At 42.8% G+C, this 27,797-nt stretch overlaps 2 protein-coding genes across 3 annotated transcripts in view; one reads left to right on the top strand and one right to left on the bottom strand.

The window, feature by feature from the left end:
• Positions 1 to 11,034, bottom strand: part of lrrc3ca (leucine rich repeat containing 3Ca) — a 29,075-nt gene extending 18,041 nt beyond the window's left edge. Inside the window, exon 1 of the mRNA XM_045702528.2 lies at positions 10,751 to 11,034. The gene's annotated coding sequence lies outside the window, so the exon portion shown is untranslated. The remainder of the gene's footprint in view (positions 1 to 10,750) is intronic.
• Positions 707 to 25,452, top strand: top2a (DNA topoisomerase II alpha). Of its 2 annotated transcripts, none has more exons than XM_014158994.3 (35): positions 707 to 932; positions 2,130 to 2,276; positions 2,511 to 2,601; positions 2,741 to 2,804; positions 4,088 to 4,233; positions 4,382 to 4,479; positions 4,614 to 4,826; positions 5,037 to 5,210; positions 5,466 to 5,567; positions 6,078 to 6,215; positions 6,343 to 6,481; positions 6,696 to 6,853; positions 7,111 to 7,236; positions 7,527 to 7,637; positions 7,997 to 8,102; positions 8,258 to 8,367; positions 9,624 to 9,716; positions 9,878 to 9,992; positions 11,670 to 11,791; positions 12,021 to 12,169; positions 12,455 to 12,686; positions 13,005 to 13,139; positions 13,438 to 13,638; positions 13,884 to 14,079; positions 14,228 to 14,325; positions 14,476 to 14,619; positions 15,706 to 15,789; positions 16,501 to 16,683; positions 16,842 to 16,968; positions 17,922 to 18,080; positions 19,413 to 19,569; positions 19,726 to 19,781; positions 20,008 to 20,139; positions 24,412 to 24,638; positions 24,875 to 25,452. In XM_014158994.3, exons 1-35 carry the CDS (start codon positions 915 to 917, stop codon positions 25,004 to 25,006), a joined length of 4,683 nt encoding a protein of 1,560 aa, XP_014014469.3. In that variant the 5' UTR covers positions 707 to 914; the 3' UTR covers positions 25,007 to 25,452. The 2 variants fall into 2 exon arrangements, with proteins under 2 accessions (XP_014014469.3, XP_014014468.3); XM_014158993.3 differs by having other exon boundaries at positions 19,410 to 19,569.
• The last annotated feature ends 2,345 nt before the right edge of the window (positions 25,453 to 27,797 follow it).

Raw genomic sequence — 27,797 nt, 5'->3', positions numbered from 1 at the left:
TCCACTGTTGTGTATGTAGAACCAGCCATATATACAGTACTGTATTATATGGGTCACAGCATCATCCAGTATAGTCTACACTATAGTTCTGATATGAAATAAAACATTGCCAAGAGTTTGACATTATAATTCTTAGCAGGAAAACAAACCAACAAGGACATGAAGCCATGGCCACTGCCTACTGGTGAGATAAACCCATTTAGTACTGAGGGGCCTTGAGCCATGGGTTAAATAATTCAAACGTTTTTGACAAACCTGTAAGGCAAAGGCCAAAAGGGCTCCCTCTCCTGGTCAGGCAGCACTCACAGTAGGAAACAAACTAGGAAACAAACTCACTCTCTGAAGATTATTTGAAGGCTTCAACAGTATGATGACATATTAACTAAACATTGGAATACAATTTTTGGTCATTTGCACTCATGCAAAGATAATATCCCTCTCCTTACTATCTAAAGAACAAGTGCCTAAAGTCCCTGTCAAGTGATCCAGTACCTTTCTTTACTTCTACAGCTAATGTATTGATCCTGAATCAAAGGGAAATGTGATATTCCAGTCTCACTGATTGGGCGAAAAATTCAGAGGGTGTAGTTTCTTTTTTCCCTCATTATTTGAACGTTCTTTGTTCTAGAAATGGGCGGTACAATAATGCTTCTGGTTAGAGATCATTGGCTTACGCTGGAGGGAAAAATCTTAAGCTGTCTGATAGGTCCATCTTGTTGGCGGGCGCGAGAACGTTCGAAGTTTGAACATTTCAAACGTTATGAGGAAAGCGAAAACAAGCGCCCGTTAGAGGTTGCAAATATTAAGGACAGAACGTGAATAACCTTTACGGATATAAAAACTAGCTAGATAAATTGGCCAGAGGCTCAGAAAACTCAAGTTATCAAGCTTCCGGAACAGAATACAGCAGAAGAATGTCTGAACCATTGAAGGTAAGATGGTTAACGTTAGCTAGCAAGTTCATATTGTCGATACGATAGGCTACTGCTGTAACTTACAACTCCAAACACGATGTAACGTTACAAACTTTCATGCAAAATACATTTCTTTCCATTTAAAAAAAAAAAAACATTTCATGGCTTTTTTTGGTGACTTACTACATTTTAGCTAGCTGGTAAGTGGTAGTTAACTAGGTAACTATGATTGACCTTAAAGTAATGTAAGATAGGTAGTTAACTATTCGTCTCAGTAAGACACACGGATAGATCAATGAGGCTGAGGTTTAGCGACAGGGACGTTAGCTAGTTATACAAGAAAATAGCCCAGTCAGTGATGGCGCCAACCATAGTCCTTCATTCAGTCCAGAATGTTAACTTTCATAAGTACAATTGTGTGATGACCACACAAACGTTTGTTAGTTTTATATATTGAATATTTCGAAGTTTTGACCTGATGCAGAACAGTCTGGCCCATCCTAAGGTATAGTAACCAGCTAAACAATCAGACTAGACTAGACGTAACACGGTAAATGTTAATCTGTCACACTCAAATTAATATGTTACGTTTGGTATGGTTACATAAGACCAGGGATGGTATTTTTGAAATTAAAGTATTTCGAATAATGTTTAAAAAAAAAAAGTGTACTTGTGAGACTTGCTCGAACGACCCCAGAGAGTTTGTGTCCTCTGCTTGTTTCATCAGCAGGGTGGGGGTGGGGTGATAGAAGAACAAGGGCTAGTGTGTTACTGTACGGTCTGGCATGGAGGGAGATGGTAGCCAAACCCACTTCACGCTAGTTTGACAAACTTCGTGCAGCCATAACTTAACTATCATGCCATCTAGTGCCTGTCTTGGCAGAATCAAATCGTATAGAAGCTAGCTAACTAGCTTCAGTAGCAAGCTATAGCTAAAGTAGATATTTTGCTGCGCTCCCTGTGCAATGTAACGTTATACAACGTTATAAAAGACTCGCCCAAGTAATCGAATAATAACGTACATTCGGATGAGTGGTCTACATAAGACCGAAGGTTACTTAAGCCAACAACTAAAGGAGAGCAGATGGGTGGGCGGATAATCGTTTTAACATGTTTTATTTTGCAGTGGTGGCCTTGCATATAGGGAAACACTCCCTAAGCCTAGCTATGTTGTGCCTAACCCCCCCCCCCCCCCCCTTATTTTATTTCACACAGAGCTTGTTTGAGAACAAGGTGGTGGAGAAGACCAAGAAGGACCCTAACCGCCTGTCAGTGGAAAGGATCTACCAGAAAAAGACTCAGCTGGAGCACATTCTGCTACGTCCAGACACCTACATTGGCTCTGTGGAGCCTGTCACACAGGTAACTAGTGCCATACTACCTTATCAAACAAGTACCACACTGCCTCAATATTCTCCCTGAAAACTCAGAGCCCTGTTTGTTTTAGAGTCATACACACATTTGATTGTGGGGCAGGGGTGTCAAATTAGAGTAGAATATAAGCATACAATGCTTATCTTTAGAACACAACCAATGGTTGCTGTTTCCTGTATTGTTAGAATTGTCACCAACGCATACTGTCACTTTCCTCTCCAGCAATTGTGGGTGTATGATGAGGATGTTGGAATGAACTGTCGAGATGTGACCTTTGTACCAGGTCTCTACAAGATCTTTGATGAGATCCTTGGTGAGTAAACTGCTATTAAATGAGTAATGTTACTGTATTCATTTCACGGATGGTGTATTGTACCGTTAAACCATCACCATATGAAAATTCCTTACAAGATTGTGAAGTGCCTATTCTCCGATTTCTCTTCTAACCACAGTGAATGCTGCCGATAACAAGCAAAGGGATAAAACCATGACCTGCATTAAAGTAAACATTGACCCGTGAGTATTCTCGTATATTAAACATGACACTGTTTAATATGAATCCTGAAGGGATGACGGCTGTCCTATGAAATGGAAATATTTAAATGTATTATACCATGCTGTATGTGTCACTATTGGGCTATACAAAATTGATTTACTGTTTATTAACAGTTGAACAACATGCATCTGGTGTAGTAGAAACAATTACTGGTACCATGGTTGTCTACTTAAAAATAAAATTATTTCCACAAATGTTCATTTTTCCGTTCACTGTAATGGGAATCCTGTCTTGTGCTAAAAATGCATGCAGCAACTTCTGTGGCTTTAATGAGACGGGAGCAGTCATTCTCCCCTGATGGTGGTAGTAGTCAGGATTTGGTTCAATTGCGGTGAATCCAAATAATTTGTCACAGTAGTTTTAGGAAAAAAATATTAGTTGTGTTTTCCTTTTGGAATATGTGGCTGCAAAACTTGTTCTGTAGATAGATACTTCAGGTTGATATGAGCATTACATTTATGGTACATTGCAACTCAATAGATTCTTGTCAGCACACAAAGTAAACACTTCTAAGGTGAGTTAAATATGACTAAACTAGAAAATGTGCTTGCCTCAGTTCACATTTGTATGGTAGCGGGAGATGTGTTAAATGTAGAATTCAAGCTGAATGAAAGTAGTTAGTTATAGGAAGAATATGTTTGATTACTTTAATGCTTTTTATTTTTTTACCTAGGCAAGTCAGTTAAGAACAAATTCTTATTTTCAATGACGGCCTAGGAACAGTGGGTTAATTGCCTTGTTCAGGGGCAGAACGACAGATTTTTTACTTTGTCAGTTCTGGAATTCGATCTTGCAACCTTTCAGTTACTAGTCCAATGCTCTAACCACTAAGCTACCTGCTGCCCCAATTGTTCGTTTTTTTTCTTCTCCAATTGTTACATAAATTATTAGAAATGCCAGCACTATGCCTCTGAAAAATGAACTGTTCCTAAAACTCTTCTACTCTTTCAATGGTGCTATCCAACTCCTGACACCATTGTAGTTAATATGGGGGGGTACCCTGACCAGGGCTCAAACTGAGGTCCCTGTGTTGGTCATTCCAAAACCTTTATACCAAAAGGCTAAAATCTCTTGATAAGACGTCGTGTTGTACTAGGGTTGCTTTAGTATTTTCTTTTACAAGGGGTCACATGTTTTATTGGCTCTCGTCTCAATTTTCAAAACATGAAATTCGTTAAACAGTTAATTAACTTTGTATGGCCTTTACTGTAAGTGACGTGAGCTTGTGCTTGGTGTTTTTCAGTGAGAACAACTCCATCAGTGTGTGGAACAATGGGAAGGGCATCCCTGTGGTGGAGCACAAGGTGGAGAAGGTCTATGTGCCAGCTCTCATCTTCGGACAGCTCCTCACCTCCAGTAACTATGACGACGACCAGAAGAAGGTCACCGGTAAGACTTAATGCAATCAGACACCTATTGTCACTCTTCATTCTCCCAGAAAAAAGCGTACTCTATTGGTTCTCATTCCAATAGAGGAGTCTTGCATATTTTAAAAACCTGCCATCTGTCTTCACATGTTATTGTACTCCATCTTTAGGTGGACGCAACGGCTATGGTGCCAAGCTTTGCAACATCTTCAGCAGCAAGTTCACCGTGGAGACAGCCTGCAAGGAGTCCAAGAAGACCTTCAAGCAGGTTGGTCAAACTCTACCAACGGCACCTTACAATACACATCAATTTCTTGAAGTCTGCTCAGGCTTGTGACGATGTATCGACGATGTAAGTCTTAATTCTATTTGTGGTTACCTGTGCTCTTTGTGCCCCTTCAGACGTGGTATGACAACATGGGGCGGGCTGGGGAACACAAGATCAGGTCGTTTGACGGCGACGAGTTCACGTGCATCACCTTCCAGCCGGACCTGTCCAAGTTCAAGATGCAGACCCTGGACAAGGACACGGTGGCCATCATGACCCGACGGGCTTACGATATCGCCGGTGCCACCAAGGGAGTCCGCGTGTTCCTCAATGGCAAAAGGCTACCCGTAAGTGCAGGCTAACCTAGTGGTAAACTAAGAGCGATTGCCACACTAAGAAATTACTCTGCGCTATAGTGACTTTAACAATAGGATAACATCTATTAAAGGACAATCTGTCCATACTGAGGTCTCCAAATGTATTCCTTTGATGGTTGAAATGCTGTTGGACTGCAATGTTTGTCGGTTTTGATTACCAACATCTCTCTGTCCCTCTAGGTGACGAGTTTCCGTAACTACGTGGACCTGTACCTGAAGGACAAGGTGGATGAGCTGGGCGTACCCCTCATTGTGGTCCATGAGGTGGTGAGCGAGCGCTGGGAGGTGTGCCTCACATTGAGTGAGAAGGGCTTCCAGCAAGTCAGCTTTGTCAACAGCATCGCCACCACCAAGGTAAGAAAGACAGTGGTCTAAGGGGCAGGTGGTTTTGTTGTGACGTGTGTGTACAATGTTGGGTTTTGGATTGAGCTGCGGTATGGAAGCTAAAGGCAACTGTGAATGTACTCTAACTGGATAATATTGTTTTGGATTTTAAGGTTACGGCTTACCAACCACTTGGTTTTATTACCGGAGTCATTTTCTATTTTTGGCAATAATATGTGGGACTACTATACGTGGTTTCTGACTGTTCCTCTTCTCTGGCCCCAGGGTGGGAGACATGCTGACTACGTGGCAGACCAGGTGACGTCCAAGCTCATTGAAGTTGTCAAGAAGAAGAACAAGGCTGGCGTGGTCGTCAAGCCTTTCCAGGTATATTTGACATTTAGCAGACGCTTTTTATCCAAAATGACTTAGTCGTGCGTGAATACATTTTTAGGGCTCTCGAGTGGCGTAGCGGTCTAAGGCACTTCATCTCAGTGCTAGAGGCCTCACTACAGACCCTGGTTCGATTCCAGGCTCTGTCACAGCTGGTCATGATTGGTAGTCCCATAGGGCGGCGCACAATTGGCCCAGCGTCGTTAGGGTTTGAATGGGTAGGTCCTCATTGTAAATAAGAATTTGTTCTTAACTGACTTGCCTACTTAAATAAAGGTTAAATAAAAAATATAATTATATGTGTGGTCCCGGGAATCGAACCCACTACCGCCAGGGTCTACCTACTAAGCTAAAAAAAAAAGGGACCCGGTACCCCACCAAACTGACCCAGTCTCCCTGAGATGTCATATTTGCTGATCAAAGATGACAAGAGAACTGTATTGTCATTACATTTTCATAACATTACTATTTTAATGGGATTGTACTTTATCCACCTCTCCCCAGGTGAAGAACCACATGTGGATTTTTGTCAACTGCCTGATCGAGAACCCTACCTTCGACTCCCAGACCAAGGAGAACATGACCCTGCAGCAGAAGAGCTTCGGTTCCACCTGCCCCCTCAGTGACAAGTTTATCAAACAGGTAAACGGGCCTAGCCTTAAGTTCATTGTTCCTTCTCTCCATAGAAAGTCCATTGACACTCATACAAAACATCATACTCTTGTTTGGATTGAATCATTTTGTACATGGCTTATTTTCTGTCAACCAGGCCAACTCCTGTGGGATAGTGGAGAGCATCATGAACTGGGTGAAGTTCAAGGCCCAGACGCAGCTCAACAAGAAGTGCTCTGCCGTCAAGCACAACAAGATCAAGGGAGTGCCCAAACTGGACGACGCCAACGACGCAGGTAAATCACATTCGTAATGATATGCATTTTAGTCTAGTCTGTCACAATTTCTCTTAAGAGGTTAGCCCTTAGTTCACTTCTAGTTACTTATAATCTATAGCTGTTTTTAAAACTGAAACAAATCAATCAAGTTGTTGATCTAGTAAAGTTATACACTTAGTAATGATGTCATACGAATCAAAATAGTGAAGTCGCTGTGTTTCTCTACAACCAGGTGGTAAGAACTCCAACGGCTGCACTCTGATCCTGACGGAGGGAGACTCGGCCAAGACGCTGGCCGTGTCTGGTCTGGGCGTGGTGGGCAGAGACCGCTACGGAGTCTTCCCTCTCAGGGGAAAAATGCTCAACGTGCGGGAAGCCTCACACAAGCAGGTCAGAACGGGCATAAAAAAAATGTAGAAGTTGGTGATCACTATATAGATATCTCTAAGGCTCTGCTGGGCATAATTGGGAATGCAATTGATACTGTCTTTATTATCGCTACGGGGAAATTTTTGTTCTGTGTTGAATCGATCCTCACCATATGTTTTACAAAGGGCCTCAACTTCTAGAATGTTAGGCATCTGCTGTGGTCGTCCGCTATTGAACTAGTTGTTAATGGTTTGATCCCCATCTGTCCCCTGTGTCAGATCATGGATAATACTGAGATCAACAATGTCATCAAGATCCTGGGGCTGCAGTACAAGAAGAACTACAGCGACCCAGAATCCCTCAAGTCCCTGCGTTACGGCAAACTCATGATCATGACCGATCAGGTCTGCACTGTCTACTGGCAATTTCTCTGTGGAATTTAGAGCTTTTTGTCTGGGAACTCATTTATTTGTGTAGCTCATTGGAATGTTTTGTTTTTAAATGTAACCTTTATTTAGTCATGAAGTCCTATTGATTGAGATACTTTTCTAATGGTGACCTAGCCAGTAAAGCAGCTCTACTCTAGAACTGAAATAATAATTTGTCTTAATGGCCCTAGTCAGAGTAGACCAGTTGTCTCACTGACAGAACATTCCTCAGATCATTGATGCTCTCCTTTGTGGTTGTTTGACAGGACCTGGATGGCTCCCACATCAAGGGGTTGCTTATCAACTTCATCCACCACAACTGGCCCTCACTGCTGCGCCACAACTTCCTGGAGGAGTTCATCACCCCCATCATCAAGGTACATGGTACAGTCCAGCTGAGACTGACGGTTGCTGTTTTTGGCACTGTGATACTTCAAGGCAACTCCCCATAGTGAACATACATTTTTAATCCAGCTATATTAAATACAGCTATGTCGACTCTGTCTACAGAACTAAGACAACGTAGAAGCTTGCTTGTACAGTATCCTGAACTAGTCTTTACATGCAACACCAGTGCCATCTGTTGGTGACATTTCATAACTAACAAACGTACTGTATTTATAGTTTTACAGTAGTGAGCATTCTGAGGTTTTTACAAATATAGAGATACCAACTAAATCGGTTAATATTAACAACTATAGCAAAAAGTCAAATGTCAATTTTTGAATTCTTCCAGGCCACTAACAAGAAGCAGGAGCTGTCCTTTTACAGCATTCCAGAGTTCAATGAGTGGAAGGACATGCAGCCCAACATCAAATCTTGGAAAATAAAATACTACAAAGGTTTGTGCCCTGTGGTAGTGAAGCTGAACATGTAAGCAGCCACTTCGTATTTTTCCCATACCTGCCCCAAATCTTAAGGTGTTTTCTTTTTTTACCATAACCTCCCTCCCCATATATTTAATGTGCTTCTAACATCACCACCTGTATCTATCCAGGTTTGGGTACCAGCACTTCGAAGGAAGCGAAGGAGTACTTCTCTGACATGCATAGACATCGCATTCCCTTCAAGTACGCTGGACCTGCCGACGACGAGGCAATTACCCTGGTACGTTGGCCATTCACCCTCATTTGAATCCCTGTATAAAGGTTGAATAAAAAGAGATCAACTCCCATGACCAAACCAAGATCTTTCTCAATCAGCAGATCTTTATATTTTGATTGGAGAATCTTTCGCCGTCTATAACCAGGTTTATGTGAGACGTCATGCCATATAAAAAAAAAAATAAAAAAAAAAAAAAATTTACCTCGCGTGCTTGTGACGGAAACATGACTTGTCAGTACAATTTCATAAATGTCGGAAGACAATTTGTTCGGTCGACATGGTAGGATCTTTTTGTGTATGTAAAATGAATTATGTGACAATTCAAGCGGAAACTATGTGCAGATGCATAAGGTAAACGAGTCACGTGATCATATGCTAAGTTGTACTACAACATGGAAAAGCATTAAGAGTTTATGGGCATATAAAATGAACTTCATGGTGGTTAAGTGATGAGCTTGATGCAAATTTCCAGTAAATATTGAGGGTAATATTTGAATGCTGGTGACTTGATGATTGGCTGCCAATTATGGGGGGGGGGGTTGCTTCATATAACCTGTCCAATTGATCAGTGAACTGCTGTCTAGAACATACAGAAATGACAAAAAATCGAATGCGCTGAAACCAATAGGTAGGGCTGTAATCGATGGTTATGGATAATCTTTCTTTGTGGAACAAATGGCTGACTGAAGATGGGATGGCCGGGCATTCGTGTCGTTGAGTCCCTTTCTGTTGTAACATGGACTTTACAATGTGATAACTTTGTTGCACCTTGCTGAAACAAGCAAGTTGTTGTAGCAAACGAGTATTCTGTTCTCTAGGCCAGGGTTTCCCAAACTCAGTCCTGGGTACCCCGCTGGGTTAATGTTTTTTTTTGCCCAGGTACTACACAGCTGACTCAAATAACCAACTCCTCAACAAGCTTTGATTATTTGAATCCGATGTGTGTAGTGCTAGGGCAAAAACCAAATGTACACCCAGGGAGGGGCCCCAGGACAGAGTTTGGGAAACCCTGGTCCTGCAGCAGCACATGCAGTCAGGAGGAGAGAGAAATGTACACTTCGTGGCCAGTTTATGTACACCACCCCATTCACAAAAATGGTTTGCTGCTACAGGCATTGAGTCACTTGGCTTGCTGTATGAAGCAGGCAGACGGACATCGAGATCTGTCGGCAATTGGATTGAAACCTAGCTTATGATTCTGTTAGCAGTAGTTTCTCCTTCTGTGATCGAGTCTTACCCTTTTTTTCCCTCTCCCCTAGGCCTTTAGCAAGAAAAGGATTGAGGAACGTAAAGAGTGGCTGACCAACTTCATGGTCAACAGACGCCAGCGCAGGGAGCACAACCTGCCTGAGGTACATCACTGGTGACCTTTCACCCTTTAGACAGCCCAACCATTGAAATGAAATTGGTAGAACCGATATTCCCAGTCAAGTCTGTTCTGTGATGGGTGGCTCATTCTAGTAATTATATTTCTATGAACCTAGTCATAACACCTTCTGTCTCTGTGTCCCAGGAGTACCTGTATGGTCAAGCCACCAAGTCCCTGTCCTACAATGATTTTGTCAACAAGGAGCTTGTGATGTTCTCTAACTCAGACAACGAGAGGTCCCTCCCCTGCCTGATCGATGGTCAGTGGTGGATAAGGAGTTATTTCAAGTTGAGCTTAAACAGTACCTGTGAAAGAGGGTAGTGCCTGCAGCAAAAATGGTGTTTTTTGTGCGAACCACCCTCTTTATGTCGCAACTGTTTGTTGGTTTTACATTGCAGCAGCCAAAGTTCATCGCTATAAACCGTGACTTAGTTCATCCAGGAAATATATAAATCTATACCACTTGAAACGTTAACTATGTAGACTTGAACTATGTCTTGACTATCGGTACTGTTATTTATTGAATAATTACCTACTACATTTAATTATTACTCGATTTAAAGTAACGATTAACTCATTAGGAATTTTGGGCACCACAGGAATAGTTCTTTAACGAGTTACTACCTCCCAACTTAAACTCTAAAGATATAAATATCTCACATCAATAAGTCAGTTATTAATTAATACCTCATCAGTCTCATTCTGAACATTGACTGTGTAAATCTGCACGAACCTAATCCTAATTGATGAGTCAGCGATACACAAATTGACGTATTTATTTACTAACTAATCACAGATACATACGCACACTCACACGGTATAGGTTATTGATTACTAACATAATGCGACGAAAAGTCCCTAGTGGACTAACCCAACGGAAATGGGGTGGTGAAAGATAAAGAGCAGGAGAGACAGGACTTATTGTACATGCATTTAGAAACTACGCTCACCGTAAATATTAATATTTAGCACCCTAACAACTGCTCGTTTTGGATTAGAAATGCAACATGTATTTACGCTTAGATGTCTTTCTCTGTCTCTGAAACCACTCGGTTCGTCTACGAGAAGTAGTTCGATGCAAGTCTCTGGGTGTCCACCTGAGGTCACAATGTCCTTAGTTGTGGGCTTCTTTGTCTTGGATGTTCGTTGGGAGGACACATCAGATGTACCATACAGTGTTGAGAGGGAACTGTTCTTCCCTAGCTTCTTGGTTAATTGTCCTAGACTCCTTCACATGCAGAGCTGCAGACAGTGCATGTTTTGGTCTAGTCTTCACCTTCTCTCGTTGAGTTTGTCTTACCATTTTCTGGTCTTGTAGTTTTAACCACTTTAACCTGTGGACTGTGTTCTCTGGTCTATTTAAATGCTCAGCAAGTCCTTTTAAGCCTTCTGGCCTTGGAGGGCAGTTCCATCAAGTAGGCACGAGCTCTGACCTTATTATGGGCGTGGCTTAGTGTGCAACAGACCTGAAACATTATCTCATTAGACTGAACTCACATTTCTATATTTTCAAACAGTTTCATCGTTCTTCATATTGTATGAACATCCTATAGGGTGGAAACTTTACACCTAAGTTACAGTATTTCTGATAGTTTTAATGACATCACAAAATAGACATTAATTTTCCATATTCCATCCCTCATCGGATGTTGAAATATATTGTCCCAGTCTGGTTTTTTTATGAAGTTTTGGCAAGTTTCTCTCTACACACAGCACATTCCTTTGTTCAATATTGCAGGGCGAGAGAGTTTACAACCAGCGTTAAGTCATAAAACCAGCCCAACTTCCCCCCTTCCTCTCTGGTGGGAGTGGCTGGCTGGCTGGCTGGCTGGCTGGCTGGCTGGCTGGCTGGCTATCTGTCACCAAGGAGAGAGTCATGACAACTAGGAGAGGTAAATGCACACAATCAAAACTGATATACTGTCGTGTCTCCCAGGTCTGAAGCCGGGCCAGAGGAAGGTGCTGTTCTGCTGCTTCAAGAGGAATGACAAGCGGGAGGTGAAGGTGGCTCAGCTGGCTGGTTCTGTGGCCGAGATGTCAGCCTATCACCATGGAGAGGTGAGACGTGGGGAAATGTAGTGACAACTTTCAATATCCCTCGACTCAATTTGTGGTATTCTATTTTGTTTATTGTTGGATCGGTATTGTAGTCCTCATAAGGGTATTAATAAGTGACAATTTTTCTGACATACCATGGTAAAAGACTATTACAACATGTAGACTAGAGTTTGTCTTCAACCTCTTTCACAATGGACTGTCATCCTCTGTATCCCTCCCTCTCTGTCAGATCTCTCTCATGATGACCATCGTTGGCTTGGCCCAGAATTTTGTGGGCAGCAACAACTTGAACCTGCTGCAGCCTCAGGGTCAGTTTGGCACGCGGCTGCACGGTGGCAAGGACTCTGCCAGCCCCCGTTACATCTTCACCATGCTCAGGTCAGCTCCACAAGATGCTCTGGATATGCCACTCCCTGTTATGATGCAGCGTACTTTGTTCCGTGAACTTTCTTGGCAACGACTACATAGCATGAAGCTTTTAGAATCGCCTCCATACGACGTGACTTGCCTAAGCTGCCGCTGCAGTCTTGGCAATGCATGGATGGTGGGCTTAGTAGGTCACTTCAATTCCAGAGTTTTACATTAGCACAGTTCCTACCACCGTCTTCCTCCAGGCTGCCGTGTTTGTCAGTGACGTAAGACTACTCTCTCTCCCCCCTAAAGCCCCCTGGCCCGTCTACTCTTCCCCGCGGTGGACGACAACCTGCTGAAGTACAACTATGACGACAACCAACGCGTGGAGCCCGAGTGGTACATCCCCATTATCCCCACCGTGCTAGTGAACGGCGCCGACGGCATCGGCACGGGCTGGGCCAGCCGCATCCCTAACTTCGACATCCGCGAGATCGTCAATAACATCCACCGCATGCTGAATGGGGAGGAGCCGCTGCCTTTGGTGAGGGGAGATTCATTAAAGGCCTATATAGCTGGGCGTTGGGATGGGTTTTAAGATCGAATGCCCTATGTGCATTCAGAATGTGTACATGACAAGTCGATCAAGACCTAATTAAGTATCCCATACTCAGTATTTCTTCTTTCAGACGTGAAATCTAGATAAAATATATTTTAGTGACGGTTCCTTTGCAGGTTTGGGATTGGCCCATAGTTTCAGATCCAGTTATAGTTTATTGCCGTTTTGTTACAACCAAGTTTTCGAAATCAAACCGTTCCTTCTCAAGGATTCAAAAATGGAAACAAAATTACTTCTGTTCAGCTCCCCAGCTACAAGGGCTTCAAAGGCACCATTGACCAGCTGATGACCAATCAGTACATGAACAATGGAGAGGTGGCCATCATCGACAGCACCACCATCGAGATCTCTGAGCTGCCCGTCAAGACATGGACACAGGTTGGTACATAGTTATACCCTGGTCTTGGGTAGATCAGTTGGGTGGTTTATTTTTATTAGATAGAAATTGGTGTCAAGTCACTGTCCTGTTATATGAATATACAGTAGCATGTAGTAGTGCCTTGGATCCATAAGAACTAGATGATTCTAACCATTGTTATCTTTGTTTGCCCTTTGCGTACAACAGAAAACGTAAATCTTGTTCTTATTTGACAAGTTCAGGTAATACCTCTGTTTGTCCACCTACTGAACCCAACCCAGGTAAATTCTCCATGTCTTTTTTTCCCCTCTCCCTCAGGCCTACAAGGAGAATGTGCTGGAGCCCATGCTGAACGGCACAGAGAAGGTCCAGGCCCTCATAACCGACTACAAGGAGTACCACACGGACACCGCGGTACGCTTCGTGGTCAAAATGACCGAGGAGAGGCTGAGGGAGGCCGAGGCGGCTGGCCTGCACAAGGTCTTCAAGCTGCAGCAGTCCCTCACTTGCAACTCAATGGTAATGATCACCCTACCACAAACATGCTACTACTCCCTTGAATAATGTTTAGTCTCACCATATAATTAATTATTGACTTCTGGCTCCATTTTGTAATGATTGTTTTCATTTGTCTTAAATTGATACTCTGAAGGGTACTACTCATTCCCTAGAAATATAATACTGCAACAAGACAGTAGACAAGCAGAACATTCAATGTAATATTTTATATATCTTTCAGAATAACCTCTCTCCTTGCCCCTCAGGTGCTGTTTGACCATGTGGGCAGCCTGAAGAAGTATGAGTTGGTGCAAGATATCCTGAAGGATTTCTTTGAGTTAAGGATGAAGTACTACGTTCTGAGAAAGGACTGGCTGGCCGGCATGCTGGGGGCAGAGAGTGCCAAGCTCACCAACCAGGCCCGGTTCATCTTGGAGAAGATTGAGGGAACCCTGGTCATCGGTAGGTACCAGCGCCCTCTCCTTCACCTATAACAAGAATGTTTGCTTATCTGTAAGGTGGCACCAACAGGTGGGAGCCATATTGGGACCCTGCTGTTCTTTTTTTTTTTTAAGGTAGCCATTGTATGTCTGTCTCGCCCTTTCTCCAGAGAACAAGCCAAAGAAACAGCTCATCCTCATGCTGACGGAAATGGGCTACGACTCCGACCCCGTTAAGGCATGGAAAGAGGCTCAGGAGAAGGACAGGGTAGTTTATTTCATTCCATGATCCTAATTTGTTTGTCTTGGGTTTTTATCATATAATCCAACATACAACCCACAGTTATGATATCATGAGCATACATGGTAGCTTTAATCCAGGAAAGTAAGTTGACTTTATTTGTCTCTCCTATTGAAGAGTGTGGAGGAAACCCAGGATGATGAGGAGGAGGACAAAGAGGAAGACGCCACTGGGCCAGACTACAACTACCTGTTAAACATGCCGATGTGGTACCTCACCAAGGAGAAGAAAGAGGAGCTGTGCAAACAGAGGGATGCCAAGGTGATTTGTGAACAAATGTTTCATTTTGGTTTTATAATAAGGCTTGTAGCATCGTGAGTCGGTTGTAGCTCAAGTCGACTGCAAAATCCACAATGCAATGCTCTTTAATGGGCTGGCTAGGTAACAAGCAAACATGGCTACACACAGTAATACCAAAGACAATATTGGCATGTAAAGTAGCAAGTTAGTGCAGTTTAGGCAATTTTACAGCTATTAATTTAGGAGTCTAGAATCTCACCATGTTCAACCTGCAGATCGATGTTCCTCAGTGGAGATCGACATTCGCAATGGCAAATATACTTTTGAGGAGATGGGGGAAACGTTGCCCATGCTACGTCAATGGGCCACGCAGTGCATTCTGGGACAATGAGTTCTCTCCAGAGTGAAGGGGAGTCTATTGGGTGCTAGCTTAAAACAATATTGGCACGGATTTCATCAACAAGAAGTGCATTACAAATATTTTCAGAGATGTGAGATAATTAACTTGCTATCTGTAGTATCCTATAGCTTTGGAATCGTGACATTCCATACTCTAGGAAAATAGGCACGTTTCTCAACATATACATTGACTTTGAGGGGTGTTGCATGACGACGAGCTTAGCAACTGCGTGACGCAGCATGACGTTATACGTTCTTCATTCATTGGATTCCTATCTCCTTTCTATAATATCTCTGGCAACGGTACCATGCAATGCACCCTGGATTAAAGCCCTCCTTTAAATGGAACATTTCTCGAGTTAGGAATATTGCCCCAAAAAATAGAGAAGACATCCTCCAGAGTTATGACATCGGCCAGTATTGAAATCTGACATGCATTATAGACGTTTTCGCAGTCTAAAAGTCATGTTCCTGTTAACTTCCAGTGTAGTGAGCGACTTTATCACAGTGTTACGACATAGTGACCAAATTTCTGCCTGCTTTAACATCAATAACTGAAATGACCCAGGGGATTGATGTTCTAAAATAATATAACATAAAAAATGGGTGGCCCTTTCCTTTAACAGTACATCATTTAGTTCCTGAGTGGCTACGTTCTGACTGTTACATGGTGATGGTACTCGCCGTAACTACTATCCTCTCATGCAGATGACCGAACTGAACACCCTGAAGAAGAAGAGCCCAGCTGATCTCTGGAAGGAGGACCTCGCTGCCTTCACTGAGGAGCTGGAGGTAATACGACATGACCAATCGCATATGTCATTCTGTAAACACTTTTGTCATTCTGTAGCATTGTCTTTCCTGTAACACTCTGTTATGCTGTAACAGCACCACTCATTCTACAACATTTTGTCATTCCCTAATGACACTATTCATTGGTTGCTCCTCCGTCAGTTGGTCTCATCGTGGCCATCGTTATGAATGTTCTATAGACCTCCGGAGCCATATTGGCGCAAATTACAGATGGCTTGGAAATATGACTGTGCTAAAGTAGGCAAATAATTACTATGAAACAAATTTTCCGTCATTATGTCGTCAAATTTAATTTATAGAGGTCAATGTTGCCGTTAGCTAGCAAAGTTCCTCAAAAATAGCTAGTAATGTTAGCATTAAACAGCTAAAGTTATATTGCATCTAAAGTCAGTCTGGGGAAATCACAATGATGGCAAAAGTTTTTTTCCTACTAATTGTCATTGTGTTTCCAAGCCACAGTAATACACTTCAGACTAATAATCAGCGCTCATTGAGTAGAATGCTCAGTCCTAAATCGGCCCTAAAAGGAACATTCAAAACAATATAGTGACGAAACGTGCAACCCATGAATAGTCATTCATTCCATAAGAACACGTTTAAATCTGTAACGTTCTGTTATTTCATAACACCTGGGTCAAGTAATCATCACTGTCACGTAATATTTGACTCTCTCTGGGTTTTCTTCCACAGCGTGTGGAGGAGAAGGATCGGCAGAACGCCAACATGCCCGTGGTGAAGGGCAAGGCTGTCAAGGGCAAGGTGGTGAAGGTGAAGCGGGAGACCACGCCCCAGGGGCGCCGCGTCATCCCACGCATTACCAGCACCATGAAGGCTGAGGCCACCAGGAAGGCCGTTGTCATGAAAGGCAAAAAGGTCAGTGCCTCTTCTGGGACCTTTTTTGTGTTAAACACTAACTAGACTACAATAATCATTTTTAGATTTTATGTAGTTCACTGGTAATGGAACTTGTTGGAGATGGTAATTGACTATTACTATTTTTTTAATTGAATTGATATTTGTCTGTTTTTTAGGGTGAGGAAGTGGTGATGAAGATGGAGTTTGATGCACATGGAGGAGAGAACGGAGAGATGGCTGCTGAGGAGATTGGCCTAGCAGCGCGAATGACCAAGAAACTCAAAGCACCAGCCAAGGACAAAGGTGAGGATAATGATTTGAATTTTCCAGAATCATCCCCCAATTGGCCGCTCCCAGTAGTGATGAGTAGAGGTATAGTGACATGTTTTGGGCATTTATTTTGTATGCTATAAAGTTAACACAAGTATTTTAATTTATTATATAGATCAGGGGTGTTGAACATGCATGTTCAATCCGGCCCACGGGTGGTTTGAGTAAAACGGTCTCAATGAACCTACATTTAGTCTCTTCACTCTGTCCAGCTTGCTAACAGTCATGGAAATGAAAGCTAGACAGGGTGCATCAAATTCAATAAGTTATGTATAGAGGACTACTTTTGCTAATATTGACGTAGAGGAAGTATAATACATTTTAGGTTCGGCCCTCCAGACCTCTGAAAAGACCATTTGGCCACTAGGGCAAAATGAGTTTGACACACCTGCTATAGATCAATAAAAACAACGGATATTAAAATACAAAAACGTATTTATTTAAAAAAATATATTGTGTCCATAAGTTTTGTCATTGGTGTTACCGCCTTGAAGATACTCTTGTCAGTGGAGGGTCACCATATAAAATGCATTTATTTATCGTACTATTTTAGTATGTCAGAAATTCGATGATTCCATTGATAATTTGGTGTCTAAATAGTGTCATTGGTGTTAATCAATTTAAAGGAAGAGTAAACAACATTGGGATATTAGTCATAGCACTTTAGTCAATTTTAAGTGTTTATGACCTTAGATTTGCGCTTCTGTCGCCTCTTAAGAAAATCCTCAATTTGTCATTGTTTACTACTCCTACTGGTGGCACAATATTATCATAATGGTAAAAAATATACATTTAAGCTGCCATATTAGTTGGTTTTAGAATGGGAAGATGTACCCAAATACATTTACATTTTAAAAACAAATGCCACCACAATTCAAGAATGACCTCTATGCATGTTACCAATCTGTGACCCTATTTCCCTGCAGTATCAAAGGCATTGGGCAAACAGACCACCCTGTCGTTCAAGCCCATGGCGGCCAAGAAGAACCCGTGGTCTAACGACTCTGGCTCAGACAGTGAGATGGTGATTCCACTGGATGTTGACTCAGTGGTACCCAAGGAGAAACCTGAACGCAAAGCCAAAGGTGAGACGCTGCCCAGAGTGGAAGAGGCAGAAATTAGGCTACTTGGTGACATTGCGAGATGCAGATTAGCAAGACATATGTGCACGGTTCTGCCTGCTCTTTCTCTTCATTAATGACACTAGCGTATGTTTGGTCTATTGCATGTAGAATAGACTAGTTTAGGCTATGGGACTAATGTCGCCGGCATACAGTAGGCTATCTTCGAGCAAGTCTTGCCAGCATGGGCTACTCTTCGTTGCTGAATGGGGGGGGGGGGGGGTTGTCGCATATGAAATTACAGAAGCTTACCCGGTGTAGAATGTATAGATTTCCCTTTTCACATATAATGGTTTGTGGCCCCTTGGTAGGCTACACTATATAGTGTTTTAAACTCCAACAACTTTCTCTAGAGACATGAATGGCATTTTACTTGTCTGTAAAGCAATGCCCCTTCTGATGCGGGATTAACCACCATCGGTAGGTGACCAGAACTGTCAATACTAGCCTGCTTGCGCAGACCTCTTTCCTTAAAAAAAAAAGTACTTTAAAGTTTGTTAATTATCGTGACTTACCAAGACATTTTAGTAGAACGAAAGCTAGACAGACCACCCTGAGCCTAGTTCTTTTTTTTCGTATGTCAGTTTTAAGTATTAGGATTTGTTTCCCATTTGTCACATCCCTAGTCTGAACCACCCAAACTAAGTTCTAAATCGGCAATTGCGTTACCCAGCAGTCACTTGTATGCTCATTGGCATCCCATGTTCGCGTGTAATTCATCAAGCCCACCAGGCAATTAGACAGTCCCGGTGCCTCAAGTGTTATGTCTGGCTGCTTGTTCTGTTTCATGATTGGGGGTTTTTGAAGACTCCAGAACATGCCGATAGTGCTATAGCATCACTTCCTCTGAGTAATTAGCTGTACTACTCACTTCTGATTAGGCTCGTCTCAGACCTTTGCTTGATTACTTACTGTATGTTGAGGACATTCCCATGTCTCTCGTACTTCCATACAGGAAGCTGTGATTTTGGCACAACCTAACAGCGACATGTTGTCTAACAGTTGCTATTTTCTACAATAGTAGAAAGAGATGCCTACCTTTTAACAGCATGTGTTGCACTAACTTAAGTTTTATTTTTCTCCCTAATTTCGTGGTAGTTAGTCTTGTCTCATCGCTGCTAAGTTGCTGGGTGGCCTGATTAGTAAGAAAATAAAATGTAGCCAGCTAGCCGCACTTTGTGGCTCTGATCAAAAACATGTATTAACCAACTTTTCAACAACGAGCTGCCTTTGTCATGGGTTTGATTAGTGTTCATGCAGTGATAATGCAACAAGTATTGTCTTTTCCCAAAGCAGCTGTGAAGTACATGTACAGCAGTGAGGATGAGTTCGACTGTGGGCTGAGCTCCCCCAATAAGGCAGCGTCCGTTGATGACGACTCCCTTGTCCCCAAGCCCAACGCTGCGATCGATAGCGAGGCAGACTCTCCACCGCCTAAGGCTCCTGAGCCCACGTGAGTCTATAAACAGTATAGTTTAACAGGAATTTTGTAAGCCTGGTGACAATTGTTGGGGGTGATGCAGTGAGTTAAGCCTGCAATAGTCTAAACTCTGTACATTTTTTATTTAATTGCGAATCCTGACACCAGTCAAACTATCTCTTCATACAGAAAGATGGTGAAAAGCAAATCAGTGACTGTAAGTGAAGATAAAAGCAAATCCAGCTGTAAGTATATTCCAGACCTATTTCTCCCCCCCCCCCCCCCCCCGGATCAATGGTGATCAAATCAGTCACTACCTGAACTGTGTAACTGAATTAACTTTGCATTACAATTAGATGCTGACATTCAGAATACAACATTCTGCAATGGCACACTGTTGCAGACAACTGAGGAGATTCTTGGACTAGCACAGTTGAAAATGTCATCCAAACTTGTTTCTGTGTTCTGCAGCTCAGTCTGATGGCGACGATGCGACGGCCTCTATGCCTCCAGCCAAACCCAAGGCAGCCCCCAAGAAACCAGCAGCCCCCAAGAAACCAGCAGCCCCCAAGAAACCAGCAGCTGCCAAGAAGAAGCCTGCAGGTACTATAGAACAACACCTCCAACCCGGTTCTGATAATTCTGCAGTAGTTGTGACATTAGCTTTCTGCTTCAATGAGTAATAAAACATGTACGTTGTAACTGTCAAAATAAAGGAAACACCAACTATGTCTTAATAGGGTGTTGGGCCACCAAGACCGCCAGAACAGCGTCAATGCGCCTTGGTTGGGTGTGACACTATTCTTCCACAACAAATTCCATCATTTGGTGGTGGAAAATGCTGTCTCTGGTGGCTACTCCAGGAACTCCCATAATGTATCAATTGGGTTGATCTTGTGACACACACCCTTTAAACCAGAGATTTTCCAACTTTTAGGACCGGTGACCCATTTTGTGATAGCAAATTTTATTAGGGACACCCCCCATAATTGTAACACAACTTGAGTGGGATGAAACATATTTTTAAAAAGCACTACAAGGCGTTTTACTATGACTTCGGCAGCACGTGGCTGGACGAACCGAGTCTCGGGCCCTGAGAAGGCACATTTTAAAAGCCTGAAGCTTAGCATCGGTGATAAAATTGTGCAGTTTACAAGCTGTTAGTAATATTCATTTAAAAATATGTATTTTGAGATCTGGCCTGGACCCTACTTTGAGAGTCCTTGCTTTAAAACCCTGTTTCTTTGAGACCCCTCTTTCAAAGTCAGAGCTCTTCTAGCCATGGTAGACAAAATAATGGGCATTTTTACACATGAACGTAAGCAATGTTCCCTCTAAGCTACGTGCGTATGCAGCCGCGCACCACCTCCAGGACTGCCACACAGAAATTACATTTACGTCATTTAGCAGACGCTCTTATCCAGAGCGACTTACAAATTGGTGCATTCACCTTATGATATCCAGTGGAACAACCACTTTACAATAGTACATCTATATCTTTTTGGGGTGGGGGGGGGTAGAAGGATTACTTTATCCTATGTCCGGTATTCCTTAGAGGTGGGGTTTCAGGTGTCTCCGGAAGGTGGTGATTGACTCCGCTGTCCTGGCGTCGTGAGGGAGCTTGTTCCACCATTGGGGTGCCAGAGCAGCGAACAGTTTTGACTGGGCTGAGTGGGAACTGTGCTTCCGCAGAGGTAGGGAGGCGAGCAGGCCAGAGGTGGATGAACGCAGTGCCCTTCTTTGGGTGTAGGGACTGATCAGAGCCTGAAGGTACGGAGGTGCCGTTCCCCTCACAGCTCCATAGGCAAGCACCATGGTCTTGTAGCAGATGCGAGCTTCAACTGGAAGCCAGTGGAGTGTGCGGGGTGACGTGAGAGAACTTGGGAAGGTTGAACACCAGATGGGCTGCGGCGTTCTGGATGAGTTGTAGGGGTTTAATGACACAGGCAGGGAGCCCCGCCAACAGCGAGTTGCAGTAATCCAGACGGGAGATGACAAGTGCCTGGATTAGGACCTGCGCCGCTTCCTGTGTGAGGCAGGGTCGTACTCTGTGAATGTTGTAGAGCATGAACCTACAGGATCGGGTCACCGCCTTGATGTTAGCGGGGAACGACAGGGTGTTGTCCAGGGTCACGCCAAGGCTTTTAGCACTCTGGGAGGAGGACACAATGGAGTTGTCAACTGTGATGGCGAGATCATGGAACGGGCAGTCCTTCCCCGGAAGGAAGAGCAGCTCCGTCTTGCCGAGGTTCAGCTTGAGGTGGTGATCCGTCATACTGGATTCTGCTGGGGCCTTAGACACTACCCGATCTACAGGCCCCAGATCAGCTCTTAGACACTATCCGATCTACAGGCCCCAGATCAGCTCTTAGACACTATCCGATCTACAGGCCCCAGATCAGCTCTTAGACACTATCCGATCTACAGGCCCCAGATCAGCTCTTAGACACTATCCGATCTACAGGCCCCAGATCAGCTCTTAGACACTAACCGATCTACAGGCCCCAGATCAGCTCTTAGACACTACCCCTTCTACAGTCCCCAGATCAGCTCCCGTCGCATTTGACCAAATTGTAGTAAATCGGATCAAACCCAGAGTAAGACGTGAAGTGTAAGCACATACCACATTTGTGGTTGATGGCTGTTCCAGTGCACTTACAGCGTCCTGATCCTTTTCAAACATGTTGAATATATTCGCTTCAAAAATGGTAATTATCGCTAAGTGTTAGCAGTCCCACCATCAGCCAATCAGCTACTCAGAACTATAAAGGTTCTCTTCAACTACTTCACAAATTCATCTCTCTCTCGCACTCTCTCACTCACTCACAAGTCAAAGGAGCTTATTGTGGACTACAGGAAACGGAGGGTCGAGAACGCCCCCATTCACATAGACAGGGTTGTAGGTGGAGCAGTTTGAGAGCTTCGAATTCCTCGGTGTCCACATCACCAAGAACTTAACACGGTCCTCTCACACTCGACAGCACTCTCTTCCCCCTCAGGAGGTTGTAAAGATTTGGCATTGGTCCTCAGACCTCAGCCACTCTAGAAATAGACTGTTCTCTCTGCTACCGTCTGTTCTCACCTCCAGCTCTTTCTGCAAAATCATCAGAACATTTAAAGCTGTTCTTACCTCCAGCTCTTTCTGCAAAATCATCAGAACATTTAAACCTGTTCTTACCTCCAGCTCTTTCTGCAAAATCATCAGAACATTTAAACCTGTTCTTACCTCCAGCTCTTTCTGCAAAATCATCAGAACATTTAAACCTGTTCTTACCTCCAGCTCTTTCTGCAAAATCATCAGAACATTTAAACCTGTTCTTACCTCCAGCTCTTTCTGCAAAATCATCAGAACATTTAAACCTGTTCTTACCTCCAGCTCTTTCTGCAAAATCATCAGAACATTTAAAGCTGTTCTTACCTCCAGCTCTTTCTGCAAAATCATCAGAACATTTAAAGCTGTTCTTACCTCCAGCTCTTTCTGCAAAATCATCAGAACATTTAAACCTGTTCTTACTTGCCAGGCTGTGCAGATGCAAGAACTAGAACTTCACTAAGTTTGCCCCGTTACTTTGCAATGTTTTTTTCTGTGATTAAATCAACATTATAAACTGGGTGGATGGAACCCTGAATGCTGATTGGCTGAAAGCTGTGGTATATCAGACCGTATACCACGAGTATGACAATTTAAAGATAAATGTTTTACTGCTCTAATTACGTTGGTAACCAGTTGACGATAATGGCAATAAGGCACCTCAGAGTTTGTGGTATATGGCCAATATACCACGGCTAAGGGCTGTATCCAGGCACTCCGCATTGCGTTGTGCGTAAGAACAGCCCTTAGCTGTATTATGTTGGCCATATACCACACCCCCTCGGGCCTTATTGCTTAATTATATCAGCCCCTTTTCAATACAACAAATGGTACTTTGCAGGATTGAGTCTGTGATTCTGTTGTATGCTGAGCCAGAGCTCGACAGAGTACAATTCTATTGGCAGGGGTAGCCCCTGAATGTGCTTTTCGTATCGGAGCCACACGTGTGCACATTTCTGAATGTTCTTTGCTAGTTAGTGAATTATTAGCCCGGTTATAGATAAGTGTATGTAGGTCAGCAATGGGGAGTTACTGCTTCCTACAAGAGCATAAAACGTGTAGGCTACATTTCAAGTTGTCTTTGAAAAGCCAGTCAGGTAAAAAGCTTACGTCTTAAAGGGGCAGTTTTGTATTTTGAGACGGGCTTGAATATGCAAATAAGCCAATGGACAGAGGGGTAGCCTACATTGTCTAATTCTCTGTATGGTAATAATAATGAATTGTATTTTGTATAGTGGTTTGTGTCATATGATGCAATTTACAGTCACCCATTTGGCCTATTGTGTTACAGACCACGTAAGAAGTCATTAATGTCACGCCCTTCATAATGTAAAAATGTTTTTAAGTCTAATGCAATATAGGCTATATCATAATAATCTAAAGCCATTTTCATGTGAAATGTTATTGGCTTTGCGCTACATTATGCTCGAATAGCCTATTGGCCACTGTCTAAAATTGTAAGGGTACAGCTTCAATGTTCACTGTAAATGTGCGCAAGAAGTTGCATAAAATTCTCACAACATTCAAGTTTCTGCTCGCAGGACATAAAATTTGCTCAGTGCCCCAAAAGAATTGAGGGAACGTTGAACGTAAGATTGATGGAATGTTAATTAACTCAGGAACCACACCTGTGTGGAAGCACCTGCTTTCAATATAGTTTATCACTCATTTACTAAAGTGTTTTCTTTATTTTGGCTGTTACCTGTATATTTACATGTATATCCTGGATGATGTTATATTGAGGGATTATTCTGAACACACTCCTAACCCCATCATCCCTCCAGATGTGAAGCAGCCGTCCATCGTGGATGCTCTGTCCAAGCCTAAGCCAGCCTCCAAAACCGCCGCCAAGAAGATCCCGTCGTTTGACTCCAGCGACTCGGGCTCGTCCGATGCCCCGACTAAGGCTGCTCCCGCCAAGCGCAAGGCCCTGGACAGTGACGACTCGGACAGAAGCGCTGATGACCTCATGTCCCGCATCAAGGGCAAGAAGACTACCGTCGCCAGCAAGGTGAGTCCAAAACTGTGGCGGTTCTAGCATTGACGTGAGCCAAGTTGTTGATAATGCAATGATATCCTGAGACCTTCTTTTTTTTGCCAGCTTTTACAATTGACAAGGTGCTGGAAAATATCAACTTAAGCTTGTTAACCATGAATTCAGGTTTGCACCCTCCCACCTTGTCAGATCCCTCACTCTGAAATAAATTAATTGGGATGATGTTTTCTTCTTCCTGCATCTCCTCGTAGAAAACAAAAGTATGGGATGATGACAGCTTCCATATGTCAGATGAGGAGGTTGTGGCTCCCAGGAGCAAAGCATCCCGTGCCAAGAAACCTGTCACTTACAACTTTGAATCAGACTCTGATGAGGGCTTTTAGGTTGGAGCATCCTGTTCTCTTATATGGTCAATGTCTCCTGTTATCAAGGATATTACAACTGAAGTCCCTTTTAATGAATCAATGCTTTTATATACTTCACTGCCGCTTGGCCATTTATGGCTTTGCTTGGTAGCATTAGAAGTCTTGATTGCTTTTGCACAGAAGACGGTTGGTTATATTAGAATTTTATCATACCTGGTAGAAAAATAAGACTTGTTTAAAAGCTAATAACAAAAAACGATGTCCCATGAAGGATTATTCTCACGCGTTTTGCAAATGGCAAACTATTTGACAAATGTTATGCTGAATAATTTCACTAGTTTTAATCTATTCGTTACATGTTCAGTTTTCTGCTTTCATCTTTTTATTCATGTCTTGTCATGTAAATATTTCATTGGATGTCTTTTTATATTTGTTTTGGGAAATAAAGTAGTTGCTGCTTATCATGTGGTGGTTATGTGTTTGTTATTAATTGGGAGGAGTTCCATGTAAATTTGAAATCACTCAATGCTTAACAGTTTTTGGAATTTAGCATTCCCATTTATTTGCTTTGACACAACTCGGTACAGATGTGCTCCTTATCCCAAATGAGAAGAAGTGTATTCAGTGACGTGGAATGTTCTCAACATTGCAGACAGAAATGGAAAGAATAGAGCTGACATGATTCCCTAGTCTCTTACACATCTGTTGTGCATGATACATTTCTATCTGAAATTTCTGCAAGGTTACATCCTCCCGAGCAGGCCCCTGATAAAGTTGAGCTTGGTGGCCTGATCGGGATGGGCATTTCAACAGTTCTACAACTCATTTTCTCAACAAACTCATTTCAGGTGAATACTGTATAAGAACTTTTTAGTTTGAAAAGAATTGGGTATCGTTACCCTGTGAAATGAGAACTCGTAGCTTAATTGCATCATGGATAATCTTTACTTGATACCTTTTGCTCTGATTTGCTATGGTTATTTTCATCAATCTAGAATGGCAATATTTTGACAAATGTAGTGCCCCCCCCAACCCATATGGATTGAAAATACACATTTCAACCCATATGATATTGTTATACTTTTGTAATCATACAAATATATCATAGTGATCTTCATGACGTGACTTAAACCATTTCATACTTTACACAGTAAGAGAACAACATTAGGAACACCTGTTCCTAATGTTATAGCAGCCCCACTTCGGAGGCAGGATGATGCACATGAGACTTGGAACAGCAGCAGTATGAGGTTCAACTCAATATCAGGAAGGTTTTCCTAATGTTTTGAGTACACAATGTATGTCTATAGTTATAATCAGTTTCAGGAAGCTCTACACACAATATTTCACTTTATACTTTATCCAAAATATGGATTTTATACCTGTATTTGTCCATTCATAAACTATGATTGCACTACATAGGTGGGAAGCAGGGGTGCTTCAGTAGTGTCGATGGTTGTAATGCACCATAACAATCGTTGATAAACCCCAAGAAGACTAGATAGCTATAGTTAGTACACACCGGTAGAGTGTACTTCGCCCCCGCCTGTCGGGCACTGTTTTCCGGTGTCGCTAACGAGCTAGTTAGCACACGGTGTCGCTCCAGCTTCCCGCCTGTACTAACTGGGGGCGACCGGTAGACAGTCTCCTGTCGGTCACGGTTGTCCCGCAGTTCTGTTAACGACGAGCAATAAACTCCGATAATTTTATTTCCTGTTTGACCCACATTGAAAAGTGTCACAAGCACGAAGATGTCTGGCGCATTCATGCACACACCAATGGGTTCTGCAAAGGGTCATGAAGGAACACTATTGTTAATTTTCACAATAGGAACATTTCCCATGTGCACAAAAAACATTTCTCGCAAATTTGGTGCACAAATTTGTTTACATCCCTGTTAGTGAACATTTCTTCTTTGCCAAAATAATCCATCCACCTGACAGGTGTGGCATATCAAGAAGCTGATTAAACAGCATGATCATTACACGGGTGCACCTTGTGCTGGGGACAATAAAATGCCACTGTAAAATGTGCTTTTTTTTGTCACACAACACAATGCCACAATTGCAATTGGCATGCTGACTGCAGGAATGTCCACCAAAGCTGTTGCCAGATAGTTAATGTTCATTTCTCTACCATAAACCGCCTGCAATGAGAATTTGGCAGTACCTCCAACTGGCCCCACAACCGCCGACCACGTGTAAAGACACCTGCCCAGGACCTCCAAATCCGGCTTCTTTACTTGCGGGATCATTTGAGACCAGTCCCAGCTGATGAAACTCCTGAGTATTTCTGTCTGTAATAAAGCCCCTTTGTGGAGAAAAACTCATTTTGATTGGCTAGGCCTGGCTCGCAAATATGTCCTCCCAGGCCCACCCATGGTTGCGTCCCTGCCCAGTCATGTGAAATCCAGATAGGGCCTAATGAATTTATTTAAATTGATTGATTTCCTGTTATGAACTGTAACTCGGTAAAATAATTGAAGTTGTTGCGTTTATATGTTTGTTCAGTTTAAAACCCGCATAAAGAAAATATGCGCATTTTCCCTCCAGTGGTGTTTCCACCAAACTGAATTGTTGCGAAGAAAAGTCAGTGTGTGATGAAGTAGTGAACACAAAATTAAAATGTTCACTTAAGTTTTCATGTACCGAATAAAGATCTAACGTTCAATGTTTTTTTTCCATTACATGTTCAACTCTACCGGCAGTTTTGTCACAAACACTGTTGCGTTGAACAGCAAATGTGACATTACTCTGGTCTTGTTACATGCGCTTTAGCCAACAGCTAGTCTAAATCATTTGGTTATTAT

The sequence above is a fragment of the Salmo salar genome, chromosome 19 (assembly GCF_965601325.2).
Source record: "Salmo salar chromosome 19, fSalSal1, whole genome shotgun sequence".
NCBI lineage: Eukaryota > Metazoa > Chordata > Actinopteri > Salmoniformes > Salmonidae > Salmo > Salmo salar.
The sequence above is the reverse complement of the archived record's forward strand: the minus strand, read 5'-3'. Positions and strand labels throughout refer to the sequence as shown.